Genomic DNA, 25,931 nt, shown 5'->3' with positions numbered 1-25,931 from the left:
CAAATTTTCGGATAAAGCGAAGTTAATTTGTGTCCCCGGTCAAATACTTTACAAAACTTTGCAAAATATCACGGTTATAACGAATTCGGATATAACAAATTTACGGATATAGCGAACTGATTTTGAGTCCCGTCGAGGTAAATAATAACGAAATTTAACAAATTTATAACGAATTCCTTTACAGTTAAAAAAGTTTGCACTACCATTTAGCATAAAAAGTTTGAATGAATTAATTTTTAGATAATTTTTTCGACTCACAATCCGATTATTAAAGGTATCAAAGTACTGTAATTTTTGTTGTAATCCTCAATCAGCAAAAGTTATAGTCTGGTGAAAGAAAATATGTATATAGTGAATTCGCTATAGTTATTATTACGAATCCGTTATACGGATATAACGAATTACGGATATAACGAAGTAAATCCATTGGTCTTAATGACTTCGCTATACATGTAACCGAGTTTTACTGTAACAATAAAAAATGTTTTTCAAGCTAATTTGCATATCGTATAAGTCGTTTTAAGCATAAATAAACTGTTCCTAAAGTTTAAAACATTGGAATTTTCACCTCAACATTCAAAATGTAATTAAAAGCTTTGTTTACATAGCAAAGACTTGTAAGCTATGTAACTCGCTTGTACCTCAATGACTGATGCTCAAATTTTGGTCTCCTGTTAGAAATGCCTTACTGAAGCATTGTAAACATTAAAATCGGAAAAAGTATTAAAATCGTGACCATGCCCCTTTAAGTATTTTGCAAATATGTATGGGAGTAATGAAGAAGATTTTCTAACATATTTGGTCCCCGCCTATGGCGCCCTGGGGGTGGTAAAGCAATTGTTCTTAGTTAAAAATGTAAAACGTTAATGCATGATGGACGATACACGACGCACGGCGACGGACGAAGACCAATTGTAATAGGTCACTCAGGTGATCAAAAATATGTTCTGAGTCGATTGCTTGATTTTGGTATGTTGAACACCTCCCAATTATCCGACAGACACACAATGTTCTAATTTAGATATTCTGAGATAGTTTTTTAATATATCTAAGAAAATTTCCAAAGGCTTTTCTCAAGATACATCCTAAGATACATATGACTTAGAGCATATATAGTCCTCGTAAAACAAATATGCATGATGGTTATTTACTCTTAAATAAGTTTTCATCTTCCTTGATGATTAAATGATCATGATATTTTATGAGATAAAATTTACCTTTTTATCTTTGAAGGACTCCCAATATGTAACTTGTGACTGTTAAATAGGGCAATGCTGATAAGCGATGCGTTTATCTATAGAGGAATAGCGTCTAGAAGGCAAAACTTAGGATGGAATTTAAGGTAAATAAATGCAGTGATATTTTAATATATTATTTGTTGCATTTCTTCCTCGTAAAAGATATTTCAATATCTGATATATAATGATTTTGTCCGGTTCATTCAATTTCTTTTTATTGCAATTCAAAATAGAGTTTGATGTTTTTAACCTGGTTTTCCAACAGAAAAATCCGGTAATCAAAATAGTAAAATCGCTTTAATTGGGATGTGCGGCCATCTTGTACATTTGAATGTAAAATGTTAACGTTTCTCTTGAACTGGCTTATTTGTGTCTATAACTGACTAAAACTGTTGTCAACAGATAAAAAGCAATAAATAGGAGGTTGTACATGTTGCCCTTTTATTCATTTAGATCTTTGCGGCTCAGACAACAGTTGATTTAAAAATCTGAAAAATATAAAAGGAGGTCATTACTGTCCACTCTACAACCATTTGTTGAGAAAAAAGTCTAAACTTGCTTATCTAAGTTGTAACTTTGTCTCACAAGAGGGTACCCTATTCTTAAATGGAACATAAAAAACATCAATTCCGAGATATTTTTGTCTTCGTCTAGGGGAGTTCATTGACGCTATATTTACAAAAATATAGGCATATTTTGTATTAAAGATAATTACTTTTTGACCCCTACCAAACATCTTAAAAGAATTTACTTTCATTTATATTTATAGAACTGAAAAAGTCCATGAAATTGGTGTATAGAGTTCTGTCATATTCAACACAGATTGTTTTCAAATTGACACTTACTTTTTTCTATGAAAATATAACGTCAGTGTGCCTCCATAGACACAGGAGTTCCTATTATAGACTGGATTTTTCGTGTTCTAAAAACCATGCCAACTTATAAAATTAAGGTACCCTCTTTTGAGGTAAAGTTACTACAATAATGTGCAACATTCAACCTATTCTCAACAAATTCTTGTAGAGAGGACACTAATGAACCCCTTTATTTTTTAAAGTTTTTAAATCAACTGTGCAGTTCTAAAGCTGTTGTAAGTGATTAAAAAAAGCATTGTTCTGTTCTTTTATGCGTAATTTGCAGATGTAAAAACTTATATTTATTTCTTTTTTTCATTTTGAGAACAGTTTTGGCCAGTTTTGCCAGAAACAAGCCAGTTCAAGAAAAGTTAAAATTTTTATTCTAAAATGTACAAGATGGCTGTACATCCTCCTTAATAAGAGATAAAGGGTGAAAATAGTATAAAGTAACATTTGCATATACTATATCCAACATGCACTCTATGTTTTAGTTTATGACCGATATGACCCAGGGGAAAAACACCTAAGCTTTGGGTCTGAACAAGAATTTTATGCAGAGGTCTACTACTGAGTATGTTCTTGACCCTGTTTCTAAAGAACATGATTTGCTGTTCACCTCTTGTAGTTACCAACAGATGTCTGATAATAAATTCTAAGAACTAATTATGTCAAAGGGGAGATAAATTATGGTCCAAAACTGCATTTTAAGGGAATTGGCTGTAATTGTCAACTTTAAGTAAGAAATTTCGTTATAGGTTACTGCAGACCAATTATCCACAAACACATTTCTATGAAGTATGTTAATCATTTATATATACTTATAGGGCGATGGATAGAAATATATGGTAAGAAAAGGGATTTTGCTAAAGTTCTTCTTTGACTTTTCTTTGACCAAAACACTTGGTTGAAGGTTACTGCCCACACTTTATCAAAGAGCAAGACAATGGGTAAAGTGTGATTAAAAAAGGGGTAGAGGAAAGATTCTCCATACAAGTAATGTCGGACACAAAGGGCGCCTGAAGAATGGAGTTTTTATACTCGGTATTTTATGTAACATAACCCGATGATCAAAATTCCCTACAATTATCCGAAGAATGTCCGTAAGTCAGATGTTAGAAAAAAAAATTAAGACTATCTTAGGAAAAACTCAGAGGTATTAATCAAAGCTTTATTACAATATTCTCAACTTGGAGGTGGTTCTGCAAGATGTGCCAGAAAGAGATTAATTTTTTTTTTTGAAAATTAGAGTACCATTTTACCTAGCGCTTCAAAGTACTACTCCATAAGTAATTTGAATTGAAACGAAAAATTAATCTCAGAGGTAGGAGAAACAGAGGTAAGGGACAAAAGAAGGTTTTTTAAAAGTTCATCAAAATATTCATAGGCATAAAATGATAAACAATGAGCTAAAACATTAATTTTGATCATTGTAGCCAGCACAACTTAACACACAACAAATATACATTTTCATATTGTTATAACTTATACCGGTATTCTGCTGTTTTAGCTCACCTGTTCAATATGTGTTTGTTATCTGGCGTTGTTGTATGCATATGTCAACCTTAACACTGGGAATCAAATTCCCTAAAATCAAAATGGAATAGGGGTGGTGTGATTTGTGATTTCATTCCGTTTGTAAAGAGATTCAATTGATCCAAATAATTAATGAAAATAAATCTATCCAAGAAACCTTTTTGTTAAGACTGAAGTTTTTTAAAGCTAGTATCAAGAACCATAACTTTACTTGTACGCATGATATTTTATAAAAAATGTAAATGTTTTCATGAAATTAATTTGCATTTAGACATGTCATTGCATTGTGTACTGGTCAACAATATACATGTAATTGAATCAAGAAATATTGTTGTATAGGTGACCCTTTGGGCATCTTGTCTAGCGATATATTGAAAAGATACTATATAACTAAATATGAAGCTTCGGATACAAAGACTACCACCAGTTTAACAAATTAAACACAAAAAATATAAAGTTTTAACATGCTTTTTCTGCTCAGATATTATTAAACTGCACTTAGTTATTAAATAAGAAATGTTTCTCTTGAAGTCTAAGAAATGATGGAGTCCGTCAAAATAGTTTCATAAACTGGATTTTTAAGGCATACGGTCAAATACTTTGACAACGGAATATACTTTCAATTTCAAAAATGACGGGTGAAGTAACGTTAAATATTACAACGTGGCCTTTGAATTTCATAGTAAATATGAAATCGACACATACTCTTGTCAACAAAAAGAGCACAAAAAATTCATTTTTACTATTTGTAGTGGTTTGCTTTCTTTTTTCAGAGTAACTTTATTATTTTCTTACTTCTCATAGGAGGATATACAGATAAAGGTAAACTCTGACGTAAAAAGAAGTCGGTTGTTTTTATTTATCAAATTTATCTTTAAATAGTGTTTTATGTCATTAAGACAACATTTGCATAACATCAACAGTCAAAACAACCACAACACAATCAACACAAACAACAAGATCAGCAACAGCACCAGCAACAACATCGACGACAACCAATACACCAACGGCAACAACAACGCCATCACCAACAACATCACAAGCATCGAAAAAAAACCCATCAACAACGGCATCAGAACCAAAGACAAATGGGTAAATCTATATGTTCAATTTTTTGTCATGTACAATTTTCTTTTCCTACTTTAGTATTTGTGTTGATTGGTTAAATTCAGGAAAGTAGTATGCCTGCTTAAATATTTGTGTCATTGATTTATTTGAGGTGCGTATAGTAATTTAAAAGATTCTGTTGAATCATTGTTCACAAATAATATTTTCTACAAAAGAAGGCAGCATTTGATTGGAATTTGCACTAATACAACACATATGTAAAAAAAAAAATAACAAGACTTTGTTTACAGAACAAAGAATTTTAAACTCTGTATAAATTGCTTGTAAATAGATTTAGATTTTTTTAACGAAGCATTAAAATTACCCATTTGAACCATTTTACACATTAAAAATAAAAAATAAGATTTTAAAAATGTTGGGCTCGGATTGTTAAAATTCTTTTAAGCTGCAAAATTGATAAAATCACCGTATCTCACTCCAAAAAGAGACTTAAATTCGAGTTCTAATTATGAATGACTGATCCAAGATATGCAAATACCTTAAAGGGGCATGGTCACGATTTTGGTTAAAAATTGTTTTTTCTGCATTTTTAATAGGCAACCAAAACATGAGTGTCGTTTGTTTAGTTATAAGCGAGTTACAGAGCTTACAATTCTTCGCTATGTTAACAAAGCTTTTGTTTACATTTTGAATGTTGAACTGAAAATTCCAGTTTTATACCTCAAATGAATGTGTCAATCGTTAGTAACTGTTTATTTATGCTTAAAATGAATAAAAAGATAGACAAACCAGCTTGATAAAGATTTTACTGGTATGTTGAACCTATGTAAAAAGAAACATGGCACGAGTCTTGTTTACATGACAAAGAATTGTGAGCCCTGTATCTTGCTTAAAACTCATCGACGGGCACCCAAATTTCATTTGATCATTAGAAATGCATTCCTAAAGCATTGTAAATAAAAAAAGAGAAAAATAAAATTTGACCAAAATCGTGACCATGCCCCTTTAACATTATAGTCAAATAAATCACCTTGAAGTTATCCTTCTTGTTTTGTTATGCATTGAATACTTAGTGTATCAAATTTCATTTTAAAGCCCCCCCCCCCCCCCCCAAGAAACTAGAATTATATGGTATGTTAGATAGAATATGCATTAAAACATTTATATCAAAGGACATGCTCCAATATATCTCATTTACATAGTAAATTCTACCCAGATCGGTTATGACTTAGAGCAAACACTAAAAATCTGTCGCATTTATTACCTGTGTTACTTCCAGTACCGTTGACTACACGATGTTGCCACCTGGACAGCGGGAGGTGGCGGGGGTAGAGATGTACTTCCGGGAGGGACCTAGTCTGTCGTCGGCGCCAGTGTTTAGTGTATATCTCGGTGATGCCTTCTACATGTTCATAAAATATACAGGAAGTAGGTATAAGCTATTATCAAGTAACTTAGGATATTTAAATCATCATATTTTGTTCGTTAATTTCTTCTCATAATTCTTCTTTTAAGTCGTTTGTTGTCTAACGTAGGAGTAATCTGTTCTCAGATTGGTTAGAACTGAAAAAAATTAAATGAAGCATACACTTTATAATATGGCCAGGTTTAGGGGTGTGCGTACTGACTTATTCTTATTTGTAACATACTAATCGATGTTGCATCCTTTTAACCAACTTTATAAAATATTTGTTAAAAGACCATTCAAATTGCACATTAATTTTTTAAATTGTTCAAAAGGTAACAATTGTTATTATCCATTATTGCAGAAAATCAAATAAATAAACCCCCCAAAGTTTATTCCTTTTTCATTGATCTCAACTGCCATTATTTTTATGACGGGTTGCCAATTTTGCGGTACCGTCTCAAGCGCAAAAAAATGTTTGGTTATACTGAAATAGTATTTATCATAAAAATGATAACAAAAATATACTTATATTCAGAAATCAAAACGCAATACATGTATATATTTAAGGCTAATAACTTTGGTTCTATATATGCATGTAATTTAATATATAAAGATTTTATTGGTTTCTTTAGTAAATAAATTGCATAAATATAAAAAAGAAATTATCTTTCACACTTATGTAGTACATGTATTGATCACTGTTTTATCACAGGCTATTTAAAGATGAACAAATTAATAAAGTTTTTGAGCTCGCTTAATTGGGCAAAATACCAAAACATAAAATCTTGAGATATCTTTTTGTAAAGATTTTATCAAATCTCGTGCCAGAATAGAGAAACTCGTTTTAACACAAAGACGGTGTCGTGTCAATACAAGAGTACATCAGTCTATGTTTTCAAGTATGCCGTTTGAGCAATCGATGAATTGTATCGTGATAATTTTTTCATTATCTCGAGTAAAGCCATTTTTCATAGAGACAATTAGATAATTACATCACTGCTAGTCCATAATATTTTGCCTTCTTGAAGAATGGTTTAAATTCATGTGTTAATTCAAATTGTCTATGCATTAATTTAAACAAAAAAATGCTTTCTTTGGTAATTCATGCGGGATGTGAAGGTGGCGAAATTGGAGAATAAATACCCGCGTTAGCAAAGAAAGCATTTTATTGTTTATATTTACATCTTTCTTTAACAAATTAATAAATTGATTGTAAAATAATTTAAACTAGAACAAAGCTCGTTGCAAAGCAACCAGTGGGTCTTCCGTAAATGTCGAAAGTAAAGTTTGACGTTCCTCTAAGAAGCAGAGTTTTTAAACCATTAAACATAAGTAACTAAAATAAAAAGAAAAAATCGATTAATCCTTGTTACGAGTAAACAAAATCCGAATACTTTTGAGTACGAATTAACAAACCTCTTGTCGATTTTAAGAAGACTTAGCAAATAAAAATCCAAATATGTTAAAGAACGATTTAAAAATTATCGAATTATTTTAGGTACGAGTTAATTTAACTTTGAACATAACACTTTTTTCTAAACTAAGAATGCGGAATCAAAATTTCCGGACAAATCAATTTTTTAACCCATATATCTCTGTAGTGCAGTGTCCGATTTTAAAACAGATTTCAGCATTAGACATTAATATCAAACTATCGCTCAGAAAAGACTTATTATTAAAAGTAGCCCTTCTTGCCCCTGATGTGAGGGGTCAGCCTTTTTTTCTTGATATCAAATGAAAGGTCTCGCTAATGTAAAGACATTTTGTTCCACAAGTGTTCACGAATTGTTAACTGTTCTCGAGATATCTGTACAAATGTGATATAGGGCCCGACCCTTAAACTCTTTAAAGGAGCCATCAACAACAAAAATTAAGGTAACATATTTTACAGAACATTATTTTCAGCAACTTTTGTTCTACATTGCTTTCCAAAATATTTCTCCTTTTTTCAGATATTATTAATCAAACTTTTGAACTTCTGGCCATTTGAAACCCCTAATTACGTAAAATATGACCTAAGTATGGTACTGTATAGATAAACAGCTGTAAAAAAACTGTTTTCTTCTATAATTAATAACAAATTATTGTCCAGTAAAAAGTTATTGTAAGAAGACGTTTGAGCCCTCTTGGCCCCTAATTTTCTCTTTTTCTTGATATCATATAAAAGCCTGTGCAAATTGAAACAACTTTTGCATTGCATGTCTTAACAAAATATTTATACATCGAAAGATATTGCAGAAATTGTGCAAAAATTTCGTGAAAAAATTTGGTGCTAATTTTTTGGTTCAGGCGAGCTTCGAGGCCTTGAGCAATTTTCATAATTGGAAGCTTGGGGGTACATCTACAGACATTTATCTACAGTCCGTAAATTTTAAGCTTCTATCATGATTTGTTTTGGAGGAGATGCGTGGACAAAATGACCCTTCATATTTACAAATTCGTCTATATATCTGAAACCGGAAGTGACTTCATCATTTATAAATTTTATAATATGTAGCGTCGATGATGCTCTATCAGTCCTGAAAAATTTGTGCAAATCGGTTGGAAATATTTAGAGAAATGACGCTTCAAAAAGTCAGAAAAAGAGAAAAGAATAACTAGACACGATTTCCGTTGTGAGCAACTTGGAGGTCTTCTGTCCAATTTTAGAAGTTTAGATACATGTATGACCTTTATTTTGCTATTTTCCAGCTAAACAGCTGGATTTCGAAATAGAAGAAAAAATCCTTCGATTTTAAACAGACTCTTTTTTAAAATTTATATATCCTCTTTTTCATTTACAAATAAATTAAAAATGTATTGGACTTCTCGTTCTTGTTTAGTTTCTGATACATGAGCTTTAATTGGAAACATTTAGATCCCTCTTTTCCCTTAATTTGAGGGGCTAGCCCCTTTTTCTTGATATCAAATGTAAAGTCTCTTTATATATACACTTTGTTTAACAAGTATTTAGAAATCCATTACCGTTTTTGAGATATTTGGAAAAGATTGTCGTAGAGCCCGACCCTTTATCTCCTAATAGGGGCCATTAAACGAAACATTGGTGGTTACATGTCATTACAAACGTTATTCTGAGCATCTTCTCATCTATAATGCTTTTCAAAATATTTCTTCTTTTAAAGATATAAATGATCAACATATTGGACTTCTAGCCCCTTAAAACTTCTAATTATGTAACATATCAGAAAACTTGTAAAATATATAGATAAATAAGTGGAAGATAAAAATTTTTGCTTCTATAATGCATTACAAAATATTTCTTATTAAGACTTTAGACCCCTCTTGACCCCTAATATGAGGGATCATGTCCTTTTCCTTGACATCAAATGAAAGATCTTTTTATTTTTAACACATTTTGTTCATTAAGTGCAGGCTTGGGGTAATGCTAAATGTAATGGTAATGCATTACAATGCATTACATGTTTTCAAAGTAATGCTAGTAATGTGTAATGCCTCAAAATTAGCATTACAAGTAATGCTAATGTAATGCATTACTTTCCAAAATCTAGTGTAATGCTGGCATTACATGGCATTACTTTGCATTACTATGCATGTTAATGCATGTTCACTTTTAAAAATGTGATGAATAAATGAATAGTTGAAATTGAATTTGATTAAATTTATTTTTAAAGATGAAAGAAATAATTCTAATTAAGAAAAAAATGTTTTGATTGTACATGTTTTATTAAAAAAGGTTTTTCAAAATTCATTTTTGAATTGTTTATAATTACAATATAATTACAATTAATTAATATACTAAAGATAACAGCACAATTTCATAACATTTTTAAGAGTGTTGTTATTAAGAGTATTTAATCATTTAAACAATTTACTCCAATTAGTTTGCACTTCAATAAGAAATGTGTCAACAATACACTATGCCCCCAGGATAATCTAACTAAGTATCAAAACAATCTATTGTTATAAGAAGTGCTAAACACCCCAATCCCCTTCCCTTCGCTATGTCACAATAGAATAGGAGACAGACATGCACCTTTAAAAGCAAAATGAATGCACTGTCCATCCATGATGAAAATCAATATCACTTCCAATATTTTAACCCATTTGAAAACAATCTTACTTATTTTCTCTCTCTTTCTCTCTCTGTCTCTCTCTCTCTCTCTCTCTTGTATATTAATTACACTGTACATTAGTTTGGACTGATAGAAAATACAAGATTTATGTATTTAATCTATTATTGCACTTAATATATCCTAAGATAAAGATCGTCAAACAGTATTTTCCAGTCCAAGCTTTGACTGCTTCTGCAAAACATTTATTTAGTATAGCCCGGAAGATGGATGCATTTAAAAGATGAACCCTTTGAAACTTCGATCATAAAGTGCAACAGCAATCTTTTATCTTAAAGTGTCCTCGGTAAAAAGAAATACGATTAAAATATATTAAGAAATATAACTGGGAAAAATCATCTGTTTATAAATTAATAAAATTAAGTTTCCAAAATTATAAAGATTTGTGTAATCTAGGGATATATCTATATTTAGCTTTTAAAAACCGCAACATTATTTCATAAATTGTTTTTTGTTACGTATGTTAGTCTGTGTCTCTATTTCATATCTGATATTGTATCATGCCAAATGTCTATAAATATCACTTTACTTATGTAATATGTTGTTCATATTGCCACAATATGATTATATATTGAGCAAATAATGACTCTTGTTTATTCATTGAATTTGAACCTGATACTGAGCATGAAGCTGTAGATATGTTAAAGAGTGTTGTATATTTGAAACATTTGCAAAAACTCTTCATTAGCTTTACTTTAAAAAAAAAGTAATGGTAATGGTAATGCATTACTTTACTCATGTAATGGTAATGTAATGCATTACTTCAAGAAAATCAAGTAATGGTAATGGTAATTTAATGCCCAAATTCATGAAGTAATGGTAATGTAATGCATTACTTTACAATGTAATTTGCCCCAAGCCTGATTAAGTGTTTCCAAATATGTTACTGTTTTCGAGATATTTGGGAAAGATTGTTTTGGGGGCCGACCCTTTATCTCCTAATAAGGGTCATTAAACAAAACTTTGGTGGTTCAATAGTATTACGTACGTTATTCTGAGCATCTTCTCTTTTATAATGCTTTTCAAAATATTTCTCCTTTTAAAGATATAAATGATCAAAATAATGGATCTAGCCCCTTAAAACCCCTAATTATGTTACATATCAGAAAACTTTTAAAATATATTTTTAAAAAACTGGAAGATAAATATAATTGCTTCATAATGCATTACAAAATATTTCTTATTAAAGAGATATGGATAAAAGACTTAATACCACTCTTGGCTCTTTATATGAGGGGCCAACCCCTTTTGCTTGGTGTCAGTTAAAAGCTCTTGTATAGATAAACTTTTGATGCTCTACATGTTTTTACAAAATATTGATGAGATGAATGATATTCGTGATCAAATCTCAAATTTCTCAAAAAAATTTCAAAATTTTAACATCAACATTTTCATGTCGAGGCGAGCTCAAACGATAATGACTTCTGGTCAAATCTAAAACAAGCGAGCAAATATACCATAACCACTCTATCTTGCATATAAATTTTAAGTCTCTAACCATAACAGTTTTTGAGGAGATGCGTGGACAATATCATGTTCCAAAATACATGTGAATTTTCATACTGGAAGTTAGATTCAAAAAGATATACATGTATATCTAAGACATCATCCCTGTAAAAATCATTAAAATCGATCGAGAAATGGCTGAGAAATTAAGGGTGACTACCAAGAAGAAAATATAAATATAGAAGAATGAGAAACAGTTGAAAAACAATAAGGTCTTCCACTGAAGATGTAAGACCTTAATAAAGAAAAAGAAACCGTAAAATAACAAGAGGGTCTTTTGTTGGAAACGGGCAACTGACGTAATATATTTTCTACAAAATAAAAACATATACCAATGTTAAACAATTTAAAAAAGTAGGTTTGCATTAATATATACAGTTGGAGGATGCTTGATCTGATTATATTAATGGTATATATGTAAAGGCATGCAAAAGTTGAATATATTAAGATTACTCAAGAATACAATTGATAGATAAACACTTGTTAAATTCGGCTTTTATCAGACCTAGATTGGAATGTGGTGATGTTGTGTTGAGCAGCTGTATCAGAAAACTCCGAATTGCTTAAACATGTAAAAGCAACCAGGACAGTGACAGGGATCAGAGTTAATTCTTCTAAAACCATTTTATATAGTGAGCTTAATTTGGAAGCCTTACAATCTTGAAGAGATACACATTATAAGTTAATTATATTCTACACGATTATAATGGTTTAGCACCACAAGATATGTTAGATTTAATTCAATCATATTTTCCAACTGAACATGCAAATAATCTTTGGTCGAAATAGCTTTTAGCTCACCTGAGCTGAAAGCTCAAGTGGGTTATTCTGATCACTTTTTGTCCGGCGTCCGTCCGTCTGTCTTTCTGTAAACTTTTTACATTTTCGACTTTTTAATCCCCAGAACCACTGGCCAATAACAACTTAACTTGGCACAAAGCATCATTAGGTTAAGGGGATTCAAGTTTGTTTAAATGAAGGGCCACGCTCTCTTTCAAGGGGAGATAATTAGGGTTTATTGAAATTTTGATGATATTTTTAAAAACTTTTCTTTTCAGAAACCATTTGGCCAGAAAAGCTAAAACTTGTATGAAAGCATCCTCAGATGGTGTCATATTAAGTTCGTTCATATCATTGTACCCGGGGGTAAGGTGGGGCCACAATGGTGGTCGAAGATTTACATAGGAATACATAGTGTAAATCTTTTAAAATCTTCTTCTCGGAAACTAATCAGCCAGGAAAGCTGAAACTTGTGTGGAAGCATCTTTATATAGTGTAGATACAAATTTGTGAAAATCATGACAAAAAAAATTACATACGAATATTAACAGAAAAAAAATTAAAATATCTTTTTCAAAAAAAAAATTGCCCTGAAAAGCTGTAAATTTACTGAAAGCAACCTCAGATAATATAGATTTAAATTCTTAAAATCAAAATCTTAAGTAGTAGGATTGGGCCACATTGGATTCCAATTTTACAAATGAAAATATTTATTAATTCACAAAAAATGAAATGTTATGATATATGGTTTTTAAATTACTTATATGCAACATACTGTAAACCAACTTTTATTCGCGTGCTAGAAAGTTTTGCGAGGTTTGCGAAAGCCTCGTCGTCGCGAATATTTCTCGCCGCGAACCAGTCTTTATTGTATGGTTGTTATAACAAAATACGGGTTTGGATAAGGCTTGGTCGCAAACATTAGTCGTCGCCAACCAATTTATTGGAAGTAAATTGCGAAATGTAGTCGCCGCAAAAAAATGTTTGTTTACAGTATTGCCGATTCCTTCAAATCATTTATACTTTGGCCCCTGGACGATTCTTGGGCCTCACAGGGTTTCAGGGTTTGATGTAGGTTTATATCCTTTATATAAACAATTGTTTAGGATCTCTTTGAGAACTGCAATGTCAACAGGTGAGACATGTATGACTATAAAATCATCCTATTAGAAAAGGGACTTGATTATAAACATAAGAATATCCAGGGGAAAAATGGATTCGTACTTATACAGGATCTACCTGTAATATTCTACATTGCCAAGATAGTATGAATTATGACTCTTTTAAGCTGTTTTTAATAGATAGTTTGAATTATGGCTCTTTTAAGCTGATTTTATCATACCTATTGTTACTCAGGTGAGCGACGTGGCCCATGGGCCTCTTGTTTACTATCTACCAATATATCGGACTACTTATTACAATAGCTTTGTTCCGTCTACATGTAAATTATGGAATAATCTTCATACAAAAAAGAACATTTCATCACCTTTATATATTTCTAAGTCAAAACTCCAAAAAAAAAACCCACCAAAATATACCCAGAGCTTACAAACACTTCAGTTAAGGAAATAGGAAATATTATTCTACGTCAGTTACGGAATAAAGCTAGTAAAGCTTACTTATCTAAGGGTTTTTTAATTGATGAAAGTCGATGTTTATACTGTGGCTCTGAATCTGAAGGAAAGTGTGATTTTCCCCCCTGGATGTTTAAGATACACTCGACAAAGAGACGAACCTTTTATACAACTTATTGGCATTAGTGTACCTTTTCATATGATCAATATACTTTATGGTAGTTCTGATTTTTCATATAAATAAAATTGTAAAATTGTTTCCAATGTTTTTAGTTATATTGGAGCTCCCAAGCGTTTCTGATTCTCACTTTTTAAACCTATTTAAGTATTATACATGTATATTTACTTATTATATAGTTCCCTTTTATTTACTGTTCTTTTCAAATGGGCTGGATCATGAAAATATCATTCTTAGGTTTGTATATTTGCAATCATAAATGAAGGTGATAGGTTTGTTAATGTAGGTGTGAGTGAACATGTCTGTCAACAATATGTCTTACAATCATATATGGTAAATGTTCAGATAATTATTTAATATCTAAGTATCCCCTGTCTTTTATACACATAATATCAATAATATTCTTTAAATTTGTAATACCATATTCTAATGCCCATAAATAATTTCGTCTTGACTATGTATGTTTGGAAGGGTTAACATAGGCTTATCTGTTATCGGATCCATTCAATAATTTGAACATTCCGTTCAATAAAACAAGTTTAAATTAACGATGTAGGTTCCTGTGATAGGAAGGTCAACCATCTACTCAACGCTGTTGTATAATCTTGGACTAAATATTTCTATTCAAAAAATGTAATTTACCTATTTATTGACGAAAACAATTACTGTTAGTAAATTTATTTTAAATATTTGTGACGAAAGCAATTAAGAAACAATTAAAGCAAAATTATTTTATTGTCATCCTGCTCATCAGGTTGCTAACTTGCTACAGCTTCCATGAAGCAGAATTGTTTATGCCTAGAAAAATTAGCGGTTTGATGATATTTAGTTACATAAGAAGTTATCCTATAAAGGAACAAATCAAACACTAAACAATATCGGCTTCCAAGATATATAGTTACTACAGCATTGTTCACGAAAGAGTACATGTTAGCCTATCATCATTTTGTAAACTGTTATTGGCTGGATGGGTGTGAATACAAAATTTTAACAAACTGAGTGGGTGCAAACACAAAAATCTCAACATGATATACAGTTAATTTTGTATTTTCACCCACCCAGAAAATATACAATGAACAATATCAAAGTTTCAATTTATTGGGTGAATGTAAAACAAAAATTAAACAATATGACGTATTGTAATTTTAAAATTATTTATATGTGTACACTTCTCCAGTGAATTTGAAAAAAAGGAGTTTTTTTCTGAATTGAATAGTTTAACGTGTAACCATGTATACAAATATTTTTTTTAAACACATATTTTTTAAAAATATATAGATATCACACAAAACAGCAATTATATGCGAAAAGTTTATTATGAATAAAATAGTTATTAAATATTTGAAGGAATTAATTGTTAATTCAAAAAATAATCATTTAAGGAAGGGTTCTTCTCGTTATCAGACATAATTTGACCCAGTCAAAGAGACCATATAACCAAATGATTCTCTATCAGTTTAATCAAATTGTATCATCTTGTTTTTGCATCTAGGTCAGGTCAAAGTTACTACCTTCTTTCCTTAGCTTAAAGGATTATAAAAATGAATGTAGTTATCTATCTGCAGTTATGTAGACATCTGCTTAAGAATTTTGAAGATTTTATTCTTCAATGAAATGATAGAATATCAGAATGTCAATCAGTCTATACTACTTAATTGGAATAAATATTTGAACTAAAATTGATATTGCTTAGCCCGCATTTCCTCTAAAAAAAATAAAGTTTGAAGATATTTTGATTATTTTTTATGCTTCCTATATTAAAATATTTCTGATTTTTACAAATCATAAAGAGCTTATATAAAGATATAAATTGACCTAAAAGCTAATATTTTGACCATTTGAAAAGGGAAAAAATCTTATTTCAGTGATTTTTTCACACAAATCTATTTATAAAATTAGCGCTTTAAAAAGCTAATAATAATATAATTTAATAATCAAACTATATTTTAAAAACATATTCAAAAACCCAGGTATCTTGTCATTAGTTCACATTAGTTGAAAAAATCCAACATTAATGTTATTGTTTAAAAATGCTAATTAGACTATGAATCTACAGCAATTCTGAATTGCAAAAACATGTGATATTTTCCTACGCCAATGCTCCGCCAAAAACATAGTTCTTGTTAGATTCTTAACTTTGTTTACTAGTTTTATTCAAAGTTGTATGATAGTAAAAAAGAAAGAAAAAATATGATATTTTAATTTCCTTTCACCTTGATTGAATGGAATAAGCATATTTACTTTTGAAATGTCGAAAACCAGAAACGACTCCTTCCTGAAGTATATAACAAATTAGTTATGGCTGGGGTTTTGGCGACATACATCTATGATTTGTAGGAACTTGTGCAACATTTCTGTCTTCTGGTTCAACAAATTGTATATTGTCCTAGGCCTCATACCAGTCGATACATTGCACATGTAATTGTATAAAGAAATACAGTAGAGTCCTTAACTTTTACTATTTATTTGGAGTATAATTACAAATGTAGAATTGTACAATCGATTTTTATATGATAATGTTGAAGAAAGCACATATTTTTCTAGTGTGAAATGTCAAAGGCGCACAATTTTCACTTTTTCTGTTTTGTCAATTCTTATAGCGTATCCATAAAAAGCACCATTTAAGCATTGAATGATTATTTTTGGATGTCGTCGGTCCTATAACACACCAACACCTGTGCAGACAAATTGAATACCTCGAGTTAACGCGGTATGAGTCTGCACAGCATTGGTGTGTTATAGAACCGACGACCTCCAAAAACAAATAAGCATCCGATACTTATATTTATACTCATATTAATGTTTATTGCGTGGACCCTGAGGTCCATCCAGAAAAAATATAAGCGAGGTTAAACCGGCAGCCTGCGCATGAGTTAGCTTGGTTCCTGTGCGTAATGGGTAGCTCAGGGAACCAGGGGATCTATTCACAAAAAATCGTACGTTTAATCTTAGACGTAAGTTTGACGTACGATTTTTTCGTAGGATTTTGGCTATTCACAAAATGTCGTACGTGTGACGTTACGTCAAAAAACAGTCGTAAGTTTACGTCTACTATTGGGTTGACGTAAGTCTATAATTGATATGTTTATAGTTGAGTTATGGCAGTTCTACCTTCTTTTTGTCATAAGCAAAATTAAGAGAAGAAACTCCTATTTGATAACGCGCTGTGGTTTGCCATGAAAAAACAGTGCCGGAGATCCTTTTGTATCCCGTATTGCAAAATATGTTATTAGTGGTTGAAATTTATATTTCTTAATCTTATTTGAAGCTCAATTATAATCATTCAAGTATATAATCCAAAATCACCATTAAAAACCTTACACATATTGGAAAAGATATATGTTACGCGACAGCAATGCCGGTGTAACGACGAAAAGTGACCCCCATAGAATATTGACCGTGGGTCATTTTTCTACGTAGAAAAATGACCCACTTCGTTGTAGAATACTTGGATTACCTCATAGGAATTATGGCCTGTGGGTCATTATTCTCCGTAAGAGTTGTAGAAAAATGATCGTGTAGAATATCGACTAAATATCATTATTGTCTTTAGGGTGGATGCAGGGGTGGTGCTGGTGCTGGGCCGGGGGGGGGGGGGGTTGCCTGTTTGATACTAAATTGTTCGAAAAACCAGCTTGAGTACGCTTTTCCGATCACCTGTTATTGCTTATCATCGTTATCTTAGTCTGTTATTTAATTTTTCAAATTAGAAATGAAAGATATAGTCACGTTTAGTTAATTAAAGTACATTGATTAAAAAATGTTTCCCTCACATTAAATCAAGGCAACAGAAGAAAATGACGTACCTTAGAGAAATAGATAGTTAAAACAGGCGCAAATCTAGGAGAATTTTTTTTTAAAAGGTTAGGGGAGTTGGGGGGGGGGGGGGGAATGACATATGTTACATTGTCAAACCATGACTGAAAAGGTATATATAATATCAATCTGAATGAATAAAAAACACGCCCTTATTGTATGTATAAAAAAAAACAGAAAGAAAAAAATGGGTGGGGGAGGAGGATCCGAGGGATAATTATATTTGCCAAAGGGGGGGGGGCTCTAGGCCTATTATCGGTCAATTTGATGAGTGAATTTAAAAAGTTTGAATTCCCCCACTCCTTAAATCCACGATTGCATGCATCATCCCATTTTGATTTTTCTAAGAACAATTATTTTTTTGTTACAACAGGTTTACTAATAAGAATATATGTTAGACAAATACAATTATGCTTGATATAATATAATAATACAGTCAATATAAACGTCACAAATTCCAAAACCTCGAATTTGGAATTGAACCAAAGAAACAAAATATTTTACAGATGATTCTGTGTGAGTTTGAAATCGATCACTATCGTAATCAAAATTAAAATGTACTTGCAAACTTCGGTATATAACAGTGATAGCAAATCGCAAAGTAACAATGACACTAAAAAGGGCTTTACATGTAGCATTGACTTTGACTCCTATTGAATTCAACCACGGTACTTACATGTATAAACGACATCTGAATCTAGCAATTAATATCGGCATATTCTGACTCGTCGCCGTCTGACAGTAGCATAATATGATGTCATTTGTGAATCACTGCAAAATCGCATCCTCCAATAACTTGTTTCAGCGTAAATCGTTACCTTTTGATTAGAATTAAGTTTCTTGCACGTGTTGTTTGAATATTAAGGAAACAAGTTTTCTCCTATGGGGGGAAATTTGATATAAGAATTTGAACAAAGCAAACCAGTTTGCGACCTTTCGTGTTTGTTGGAATACACTAACTGGTCTCTGCAATTATTTTTTTCTCAAGTAGAAACTTTTTGATGTTGTTTTTATTAGCGAGGTCAAAATTTGATTGGGCCAGTTTTCAACGTGTGGGGGTCGTAGATCTACAGGTTTGGAATGGTTTTCTACTGTAGAAAAAGGACCCTACTTGTCATAGAATACTGACCCAGGGTCAGTTTTCTCCGTAGAAATTTGACCCCGGGTCAGTATTCTACAGGGTCACTTTTTGTCGTTACACCGGGTATATCGAATCAGTATTAGTTAAAACTACGAAAATTATTTGATACTATAGGCGTTTTCTTTTATTCCTACAAATGCATTAAATCAGTTAAACAGTAGTCATATGCATACACACTAATAAGATATCAGTATGTAATGTAATCAGCGTACTACATATCATGCATGGATCGGAGGGGGGGGGGGGGGGGGTCCATCTGGTCCCCCTTAAAAATTTAATTATTTTTGTTAGACCCAGCCTTTAAGATTTGTGTCAATTTTTTTTTTTAAACATCTTTTAAACTTATTAAAAAGACCGAAATATTTATACCTTTGCACGTTGGTTTTCCTATTGTGAGCTTCAGCTCACGACAAGATCCAAATATTCAACCGCCAAATAATAATACAATGAAGCATGATCTCAAGATCTATTTAATTATGCACAAAAATTCACCATGTTAGGTCATATTTTTAATAAATATCTAATGAAAGTCATGAACTAAATAACTTCTCATTCACTTTTCTACAGAAAAAATATGAAAGAAATATTACATTTATTCTTCAGACGACCTTTAAAAAAATTCACAATATCGAAAGGAAAATTATCAATGGACACGCCGACCTGGGTAATAACACTTAGTAACTTTATTATCGCCGAAACAGACAAAATAAACCGGCATTTGTAGAATGTACATGTAGCGATAAACTCAAAGTGTTTTTGACAGTATTTTAAAAATGCCACGTTTTATTACAAACAAATTCTACAGTAGATTTTTTGTAAGTTAAAAACATGACATAAATTTCATACAGAACTTGGATTTTCTCACATGCGTCTGACGTTCAAAAATTTTCTTTTCAAAACAAAATTATTCCCAGGAATATAATAACACTATTATAAAACAGGGAAATATTTTATTATAATACATGAACATAAGAAATATTTTTAACGTCAGGCACATGCATGTGGATTTTCTTTCTGTCGATAATTGTAAACATACATACAATAAAATAGGCGTATGGGAAGAAAAGTATATACATCTGTGCTCAAAGGCGCTATAAAAGTTCCGCGAATGTAAATGAGCGAAAATACAGCGTAACGTCATTTTCCCACAATGCCCACTGCGCATGAGCATTGTCGGTAACTAAGAACTTAGACGCACTTACGACTGTAACAGACGTACGACAACGTAATTATCTTACGACAGCTTTTGTGAATAGCACCATAAACGTAAACGTACGTTTGTCGTAAGTTTAGAGTGTAATCGTAGACGTACGATTTTTTGTGAATAGATCCCCAGGCTAACACGTTTATCTGGATCGGGATCGGGATTCCGTGCCATATGCACACACAAGTTCCAAGGGTAGAGAACCACCCGATTAATTTTTTTTCAGCATTTAAGTTTGATTAAATAATTATGTCACTATAAAAGTTTCAACCTCAAGAAAAATGCGTTTATATTTGTGTCCATGCGCCGTGACAATGGTAAGTGTGTATACAGAAAATTGTACGTCGCAGATTTTCGATGCAAACATAAGGGGAAATATACATTGACTATGAAATTTCATTAAAACGTCATAAAAGTGCAATGGCAACGCTCACCAACCGAACAAAGAAAAACATCGTTTAAAAATATTTTTTTTTTGGGGGGGGGGGGTCAAACTATTTTTATCAGTATTTGTTTATGTTTTTAATTGAAACAATTTAGTAAACGGGTACTAGTGCATATGTACGCGGTATTTTACTACAATGCACTAAGGCATGCGCAATAAAAAAGAATAAGGTTACCACCTTTAGAGTCATGAATTTTATTTTCTCTCCGTATCAGTTGTAATAAGTACATGTATGTTACTTGTAACATTAATCTCTGCTTTTTCTTTAGGTTACCACGTGATCAAACCAATGGAGTGTAAGGCATACGCCGGTGTGGTCATCGATCAGGACGTGACCAACATGGTCTTATGGAATAGCGCAAAGTACGTTAGGCTTAATTCATCAATAATTGTAGTAATCTTGCACACACACACACGCACACGCGCACGCGCGTGTGTGTGTGTGTGTGTTTGTGACCGTGTGTGTGTAAGAAATAGGTGCACATAGCAAGAATTCAAATGTACACGCCAAACTTCTTGAAAATCAGTTTCCGCCAAATATCGTACACGCCAAATATAGTACATTTGTATTTCTTAAATTCATTTTAATTTTTTCTTTATTTATTTTTATTACTTTAATCGATGTTAGATTTATTCAGCGTTATCATTTTAGTTGCTCAACTGTGAGTGGTGTTTTAGAGAGGTTTATAAATGTGAACAATACCCTTTTATTGGCTACTCTATATGGATTCCAATTCCACCAAAGTCCGTATGTAACAATAGAATGTACAGTCAGTATTTGCAATCCAAACTCACACTGCACCGAGTCAAAGGTAAACGTTTATACGTATAATTATATATACATTTATAAAGACTGAAAATATAATGTACTTTTGGGAAATGACATTTAATGTAAACAAATTATGAATAATTTCAGCTTTGTCAGGGAACACGTAGACGTCGAATGATGGCTCATAATCCCTCTTCTATAGGAAAGAAGTCTTTCCGCGTTGTGTCGGGGGCTAGGAACACGGGTAAGATCCTGCTTTGAGCATTCTGAGGTGCGTTTTACATAAGAAAAAAAAAGAACCTAAAATGTATAAGCCTCGCATTAAAGTATAACTTCAGAACGTTACAATTTCACATCTCAGTTCCAGTCAAAACGATTGCCTTTTGAAAAAGTTGATTTCGAAGAGCTCAATGCAGCTGTTCCTAGGACCACCTTTCTAGCACCTTTGCAATGCGTATTCTTGCAGAAAATAAATGTAAAGGGGTATAGCCGATATAGATATATTTATTTTTCTCCGCTTGAAAGTATACTTAACTAGCAGTGCAAAATAAAAATGGATTATTTTCCATGGTGATCAAGTATAACAGCGATATAGAATATAATATAATAAAAATCAGTCAGGCTAAGAGGCTTAGCTTTATAACAGCCGCCTGTCTACCATGCCATCATCAAATTAATTCTTAAACTTAGTGTTAAAATTTACATATCATCCCGTTTGTAGCAGCTGACGGGGAAAACATAAACTTTGTTTGTTGTATTTATTTCAAACCAGTGTCTATTACTGTCCCAAATAAGAATTTCAGATAAAAGACTTTTTTGAAAAACAATCTGGAAGGGCCGGGGGGGGGGTCAAATTATTAATCATTAAACTTTCCCGTTTTATGCATACATTATTTATCTTTATAGACGTAGAATACAATAATCTGTTCATTAATATTTGCAAATTAATGTCCAATCTGTCGTGGTTTGATAATGTATGAAATTAAATCACGCTAGGTTATGCATAATTATCCATTTGCATACATATTTTAACCAAAGTTGTCAGATTCAAAGTATCTGCCCGATGTCAATTAGTCAACCCATTTAAATGCTAGGCAAACCATTCTGGAAAGTTCTTTCCATTAATACTAAAATCGCATTAATTGTTCCATTTTCATTTATCAACTCCTTGTTAGTCAGTCCGCGGGCTGACTAATTAAGTTAGGAAGAAACTTCAATTGCGCTTGCGCAAATTGGAATTCTAGAAGGGGATAAGACTGTTCATGTTTGAGAAATTCGAAGAAGTTATGAAACTGGTCAGTTTCTAGGTCAAACTGCACATCGATGTATTAGAAGATTCTCAATGGGAATCGTCTGCAGCCACAGTCCGGAGTCCGCGTATATTTCTTCCCGACTGGGAAACGTCTGCAGCAACAGTCCAGAGTATATATCCTCTTGACTCTCTCGGTGAGATTGAAAAGTAAATACCGGTATATTGGTAGTGGTTTGCGACGAGACCATGAAATTCAGACAGCTTTGTTTGCAAAGTTACGACTTCATGTGGAATCATTAAAATTCGTTGGGGCCAATTTTCGTGGATTGCTTTAATTTTACAGGTTAAAGGTTAATTTCGTGTATTCTATTACACCTACAAAGGGATATATTACTTTTTATCTCAAATTTATATATTCGTGGAGGATGTTAATTCGTGGATGAGAGATACCCACGAATTTCACGAAAATTGAGCCACCATGAAATCTGATGATTATATACAGTATTAGGTCTGCAGTCATACATTGCATATACACCGCTACACGCTAATCTCCTCACCTACATGTACAGCCATAAAAAAGGGGCGCAAACAAAATGTGCAACCACATATTATTATTGTTCTGGAAACTATTTATCTTTTATTCTAATAGATTGTGTATTCACTTTTGACCTAAAATTAAAATTCCGCTGGTTGACTTTCTTAGCTTTTTAAAAAGCTAACCTTGTACTAATTGAAGTACTATAAAAGGTACAATGTACCTGCCCGCGATGCTTGATGAACTCGTCCTACACTTTTTGTTAATGAGTTCGTCGCTTATCCGAGACTTGTCTCGAGAGCGAGAGTCTGGGATAAGCGAGACTATTAATTAGTCAATTCGCGTTCTTTGTTACCCCGTTCTGGAAAGTTCTATCCCATTCTCTCACCAGAGGTCGTGCTTCGCAAGCGAATGAGTATCAAAACTAAAATCGCCCATTAAGGAAACGAAATGACTCATTTTATTTATTTAACACTTATCAAATCTTAACTTCTGTGTATTCTCTAAATAGACTCACAGTAAATATATCCACTCTTTACGTAATCATTCAATATTATTTCATTGCAACTATATATTTTGATCGAGACTTGTACTATCCCTGACTTGGATCCGTCAAAGCGTGTCCACCGCCTTTCTCTCATTTTTGCTATTTCGGGCTTGTTTATCGAAAGTAGGTTTTTTTTATTAATTTCACAATAATAACTTATCAGTTAAAATTCAATTATACCTTATGGACATCATCTAAAATGTGTTGAAATACCAAAGGTGTAAGCAAGTACTCTGGTGAAGGCATTCTGAAGTTTATTTGCAAAATGCCTTAATTTATAAGTATAGATTTTCTTAGTACAAACGATCTGTCGACACTTATCTCGCCCTGTCTTAATTACTTGTTGTCTAACGTCCGTCTTCTCGGAATCTGTCTTTCAGCATTTTGACGTCCATTTCTATTGTTCGGGGTTTGTATTGTAGAGGAGAGAAGCGGATCGTAGAGTAGTAAGACCCTTGGCTAGCGAAGATGCTTGTCATCATACTCGTCCGAATTCAAATATTGTCGATGCTGTTAGACTACAAATTCACAAAATGCTTTCATTTCACTAATTTAATCTCAATATTTGATTTCAAAGCATAATTTGAATGCAAAGTACTTGAGCCCTTTGTGGAACAAGTTTCATCTTCCTGTGTCTTCGATTAACTGAAAAACGCCACTTGTCTACGCTGTTTTGGGACAACCCTCGCATCGTTGTAATGACTAGATTTTTTATATTAACAAAACTTATCCTGTTTTGATAATTTCCGGTGAATTTTTAAGAGTTTATCTATTTTTCTGAGGGAATAAGAGTAAATGTCTCAATAATTACCGAACAGCCCTCGTATATATTTAAAGAAAATTAAAATTCGATTTACTATTCGCAGTTATTTAATTGCATGTCACAGGCACGTAGCATCATTTTTGAAAGTGTGTGTGGGGGGGGGGGGGGGGGGGGCAGACTCATCCAAAAAATCTTGACAAGCAAAAATAAAAAAAAAAAAAAAAAAAAAAAAAGAGGAAAAATGTTACTTTCCAAAATCCTGAAAATACTAATCAGTCGGGGGGGGGGGGGGGGGGGTGAGCAAGTATACTTTTCAATTCAATTCCACTGTTTATTTCCTTATTTTCTAATCAATTTTTACATGTTCACAGAAAAGTGGGGCGCCAACTTCATTTTAATTCAATTTTTTGTATGTGAATTTAAGAAAATTCGTTGCTGCCCCCCCCCCCCCCAACCGATGCTACCGGCCTGTGTCAAAATGTGCTTTTTTAATTTATTTGTTCATATTTATTCTTTTTTCAGGTAGGCCCCATGAAATTTCATCACTTTGGCTTTATACTTTCTATTGGATGTTTGCTTTCGTATTTTACATTCAATTCCACTACTGATTAGTAAATTCAGTTTTTTGAAACCATGTACCAACTACCATAGTTATTTTATATACATATAGTTTCGTCTACATGACAATATCTGATCACAATTATATGTAAAACATTTATAGTACAAGTAATGATTGATCAATCTATGTCTGTTTGTTGATAAATCTTTGCGCCACTGTTATATGAATACTGTGATATGAATCTTCTCTCTCAAACATAAGCATAACCGCGAGCAATTACCGTTATTTATCTACAATGTACAATCATTCACTTGATAAATTCAAATTTGAATGTATATATTGTAATTCATATAAATGTACATGTATTTCAACATGAAAACTTAAGTAACGATTTTGAATAAAACTATATAATTTTTAGCGTAGCTTTCCCTGCATGAGAGAGAGAGAGAGAGAGAGAGAGAGAGAGAGAGAGAGAGAGAGAGAGGTATACCGATGCAGCAGTGAGCAGTGCATCACTACAGTTGCTGCAGTTTACGGAGTAGGACGCCGCTAATTCTTACCAGCTGTCAGAGGATCGGAAGCGGGGGAACAAAATGGCCAGCTACATAGGTAAGATTATTAACATGTTCTACGTATTCTCTTATTTAAATTGATCATTATATTACTT

At 32.3% G+C, this 25,931-nt stretch overlaps 1 protein-coding gene across 1 annotated transcript; it reads left to right on the top strand.

Moving 5' to 3' along the window:
• The first annotated feature begins 1,267 nt into the window (after positions 1 to 1,267).
• LOC128169665 (uncharacterized) lies at positions 1,268 to 25,685 on the top strand. The gene is made up of 8 exons (XM_052835768.1): positions 1,268 to 1,342; positions 4,402 to 4,450; positions 4,552 to 4,720; positions 5,976 to 6,124; positions 21,109 to 21,202; positions 21,492 to 21,651; positions 21,756 to 21,852; positions 25,228 to 25,685. Exons 1-8 carry the CDS (start codon positions 1,331 to 1,333, stop codon positions 25,311 to 25,313), a joined length of 816 nt encoding a protein of 271 aa, XP_052691728.1. The 5' UTR covers positions 1,268 to 1,330; the 3' UTR covers positions 25,314 to 25,685.
• The last annotated feature ends 246 nt before the right edge of the window (positions 25,686 to 25,931 follow it).

This window comes from Crassostrea angulata, unplaced genomic scaffold (genome assembly GCF_025612915.1).
Source record: "Crassostrea angulata isolate pt1a10 unplaced genomic scaffold, ASM2561291v2 HiC_scaffold_168, whole genome shotgun sequence".
NCBI classification, from domain to species: domain Eukaryota; kingdom Metazoa; phylum Mollusca; class Bivalvia; order Ostreida; family Ostreidae; genus Magallana; species Magallana angulata.
Note: the sequence above shows the minus strand (reverse complement) of the source record. Positions and strands in the feature narration are given on the sequence as shown.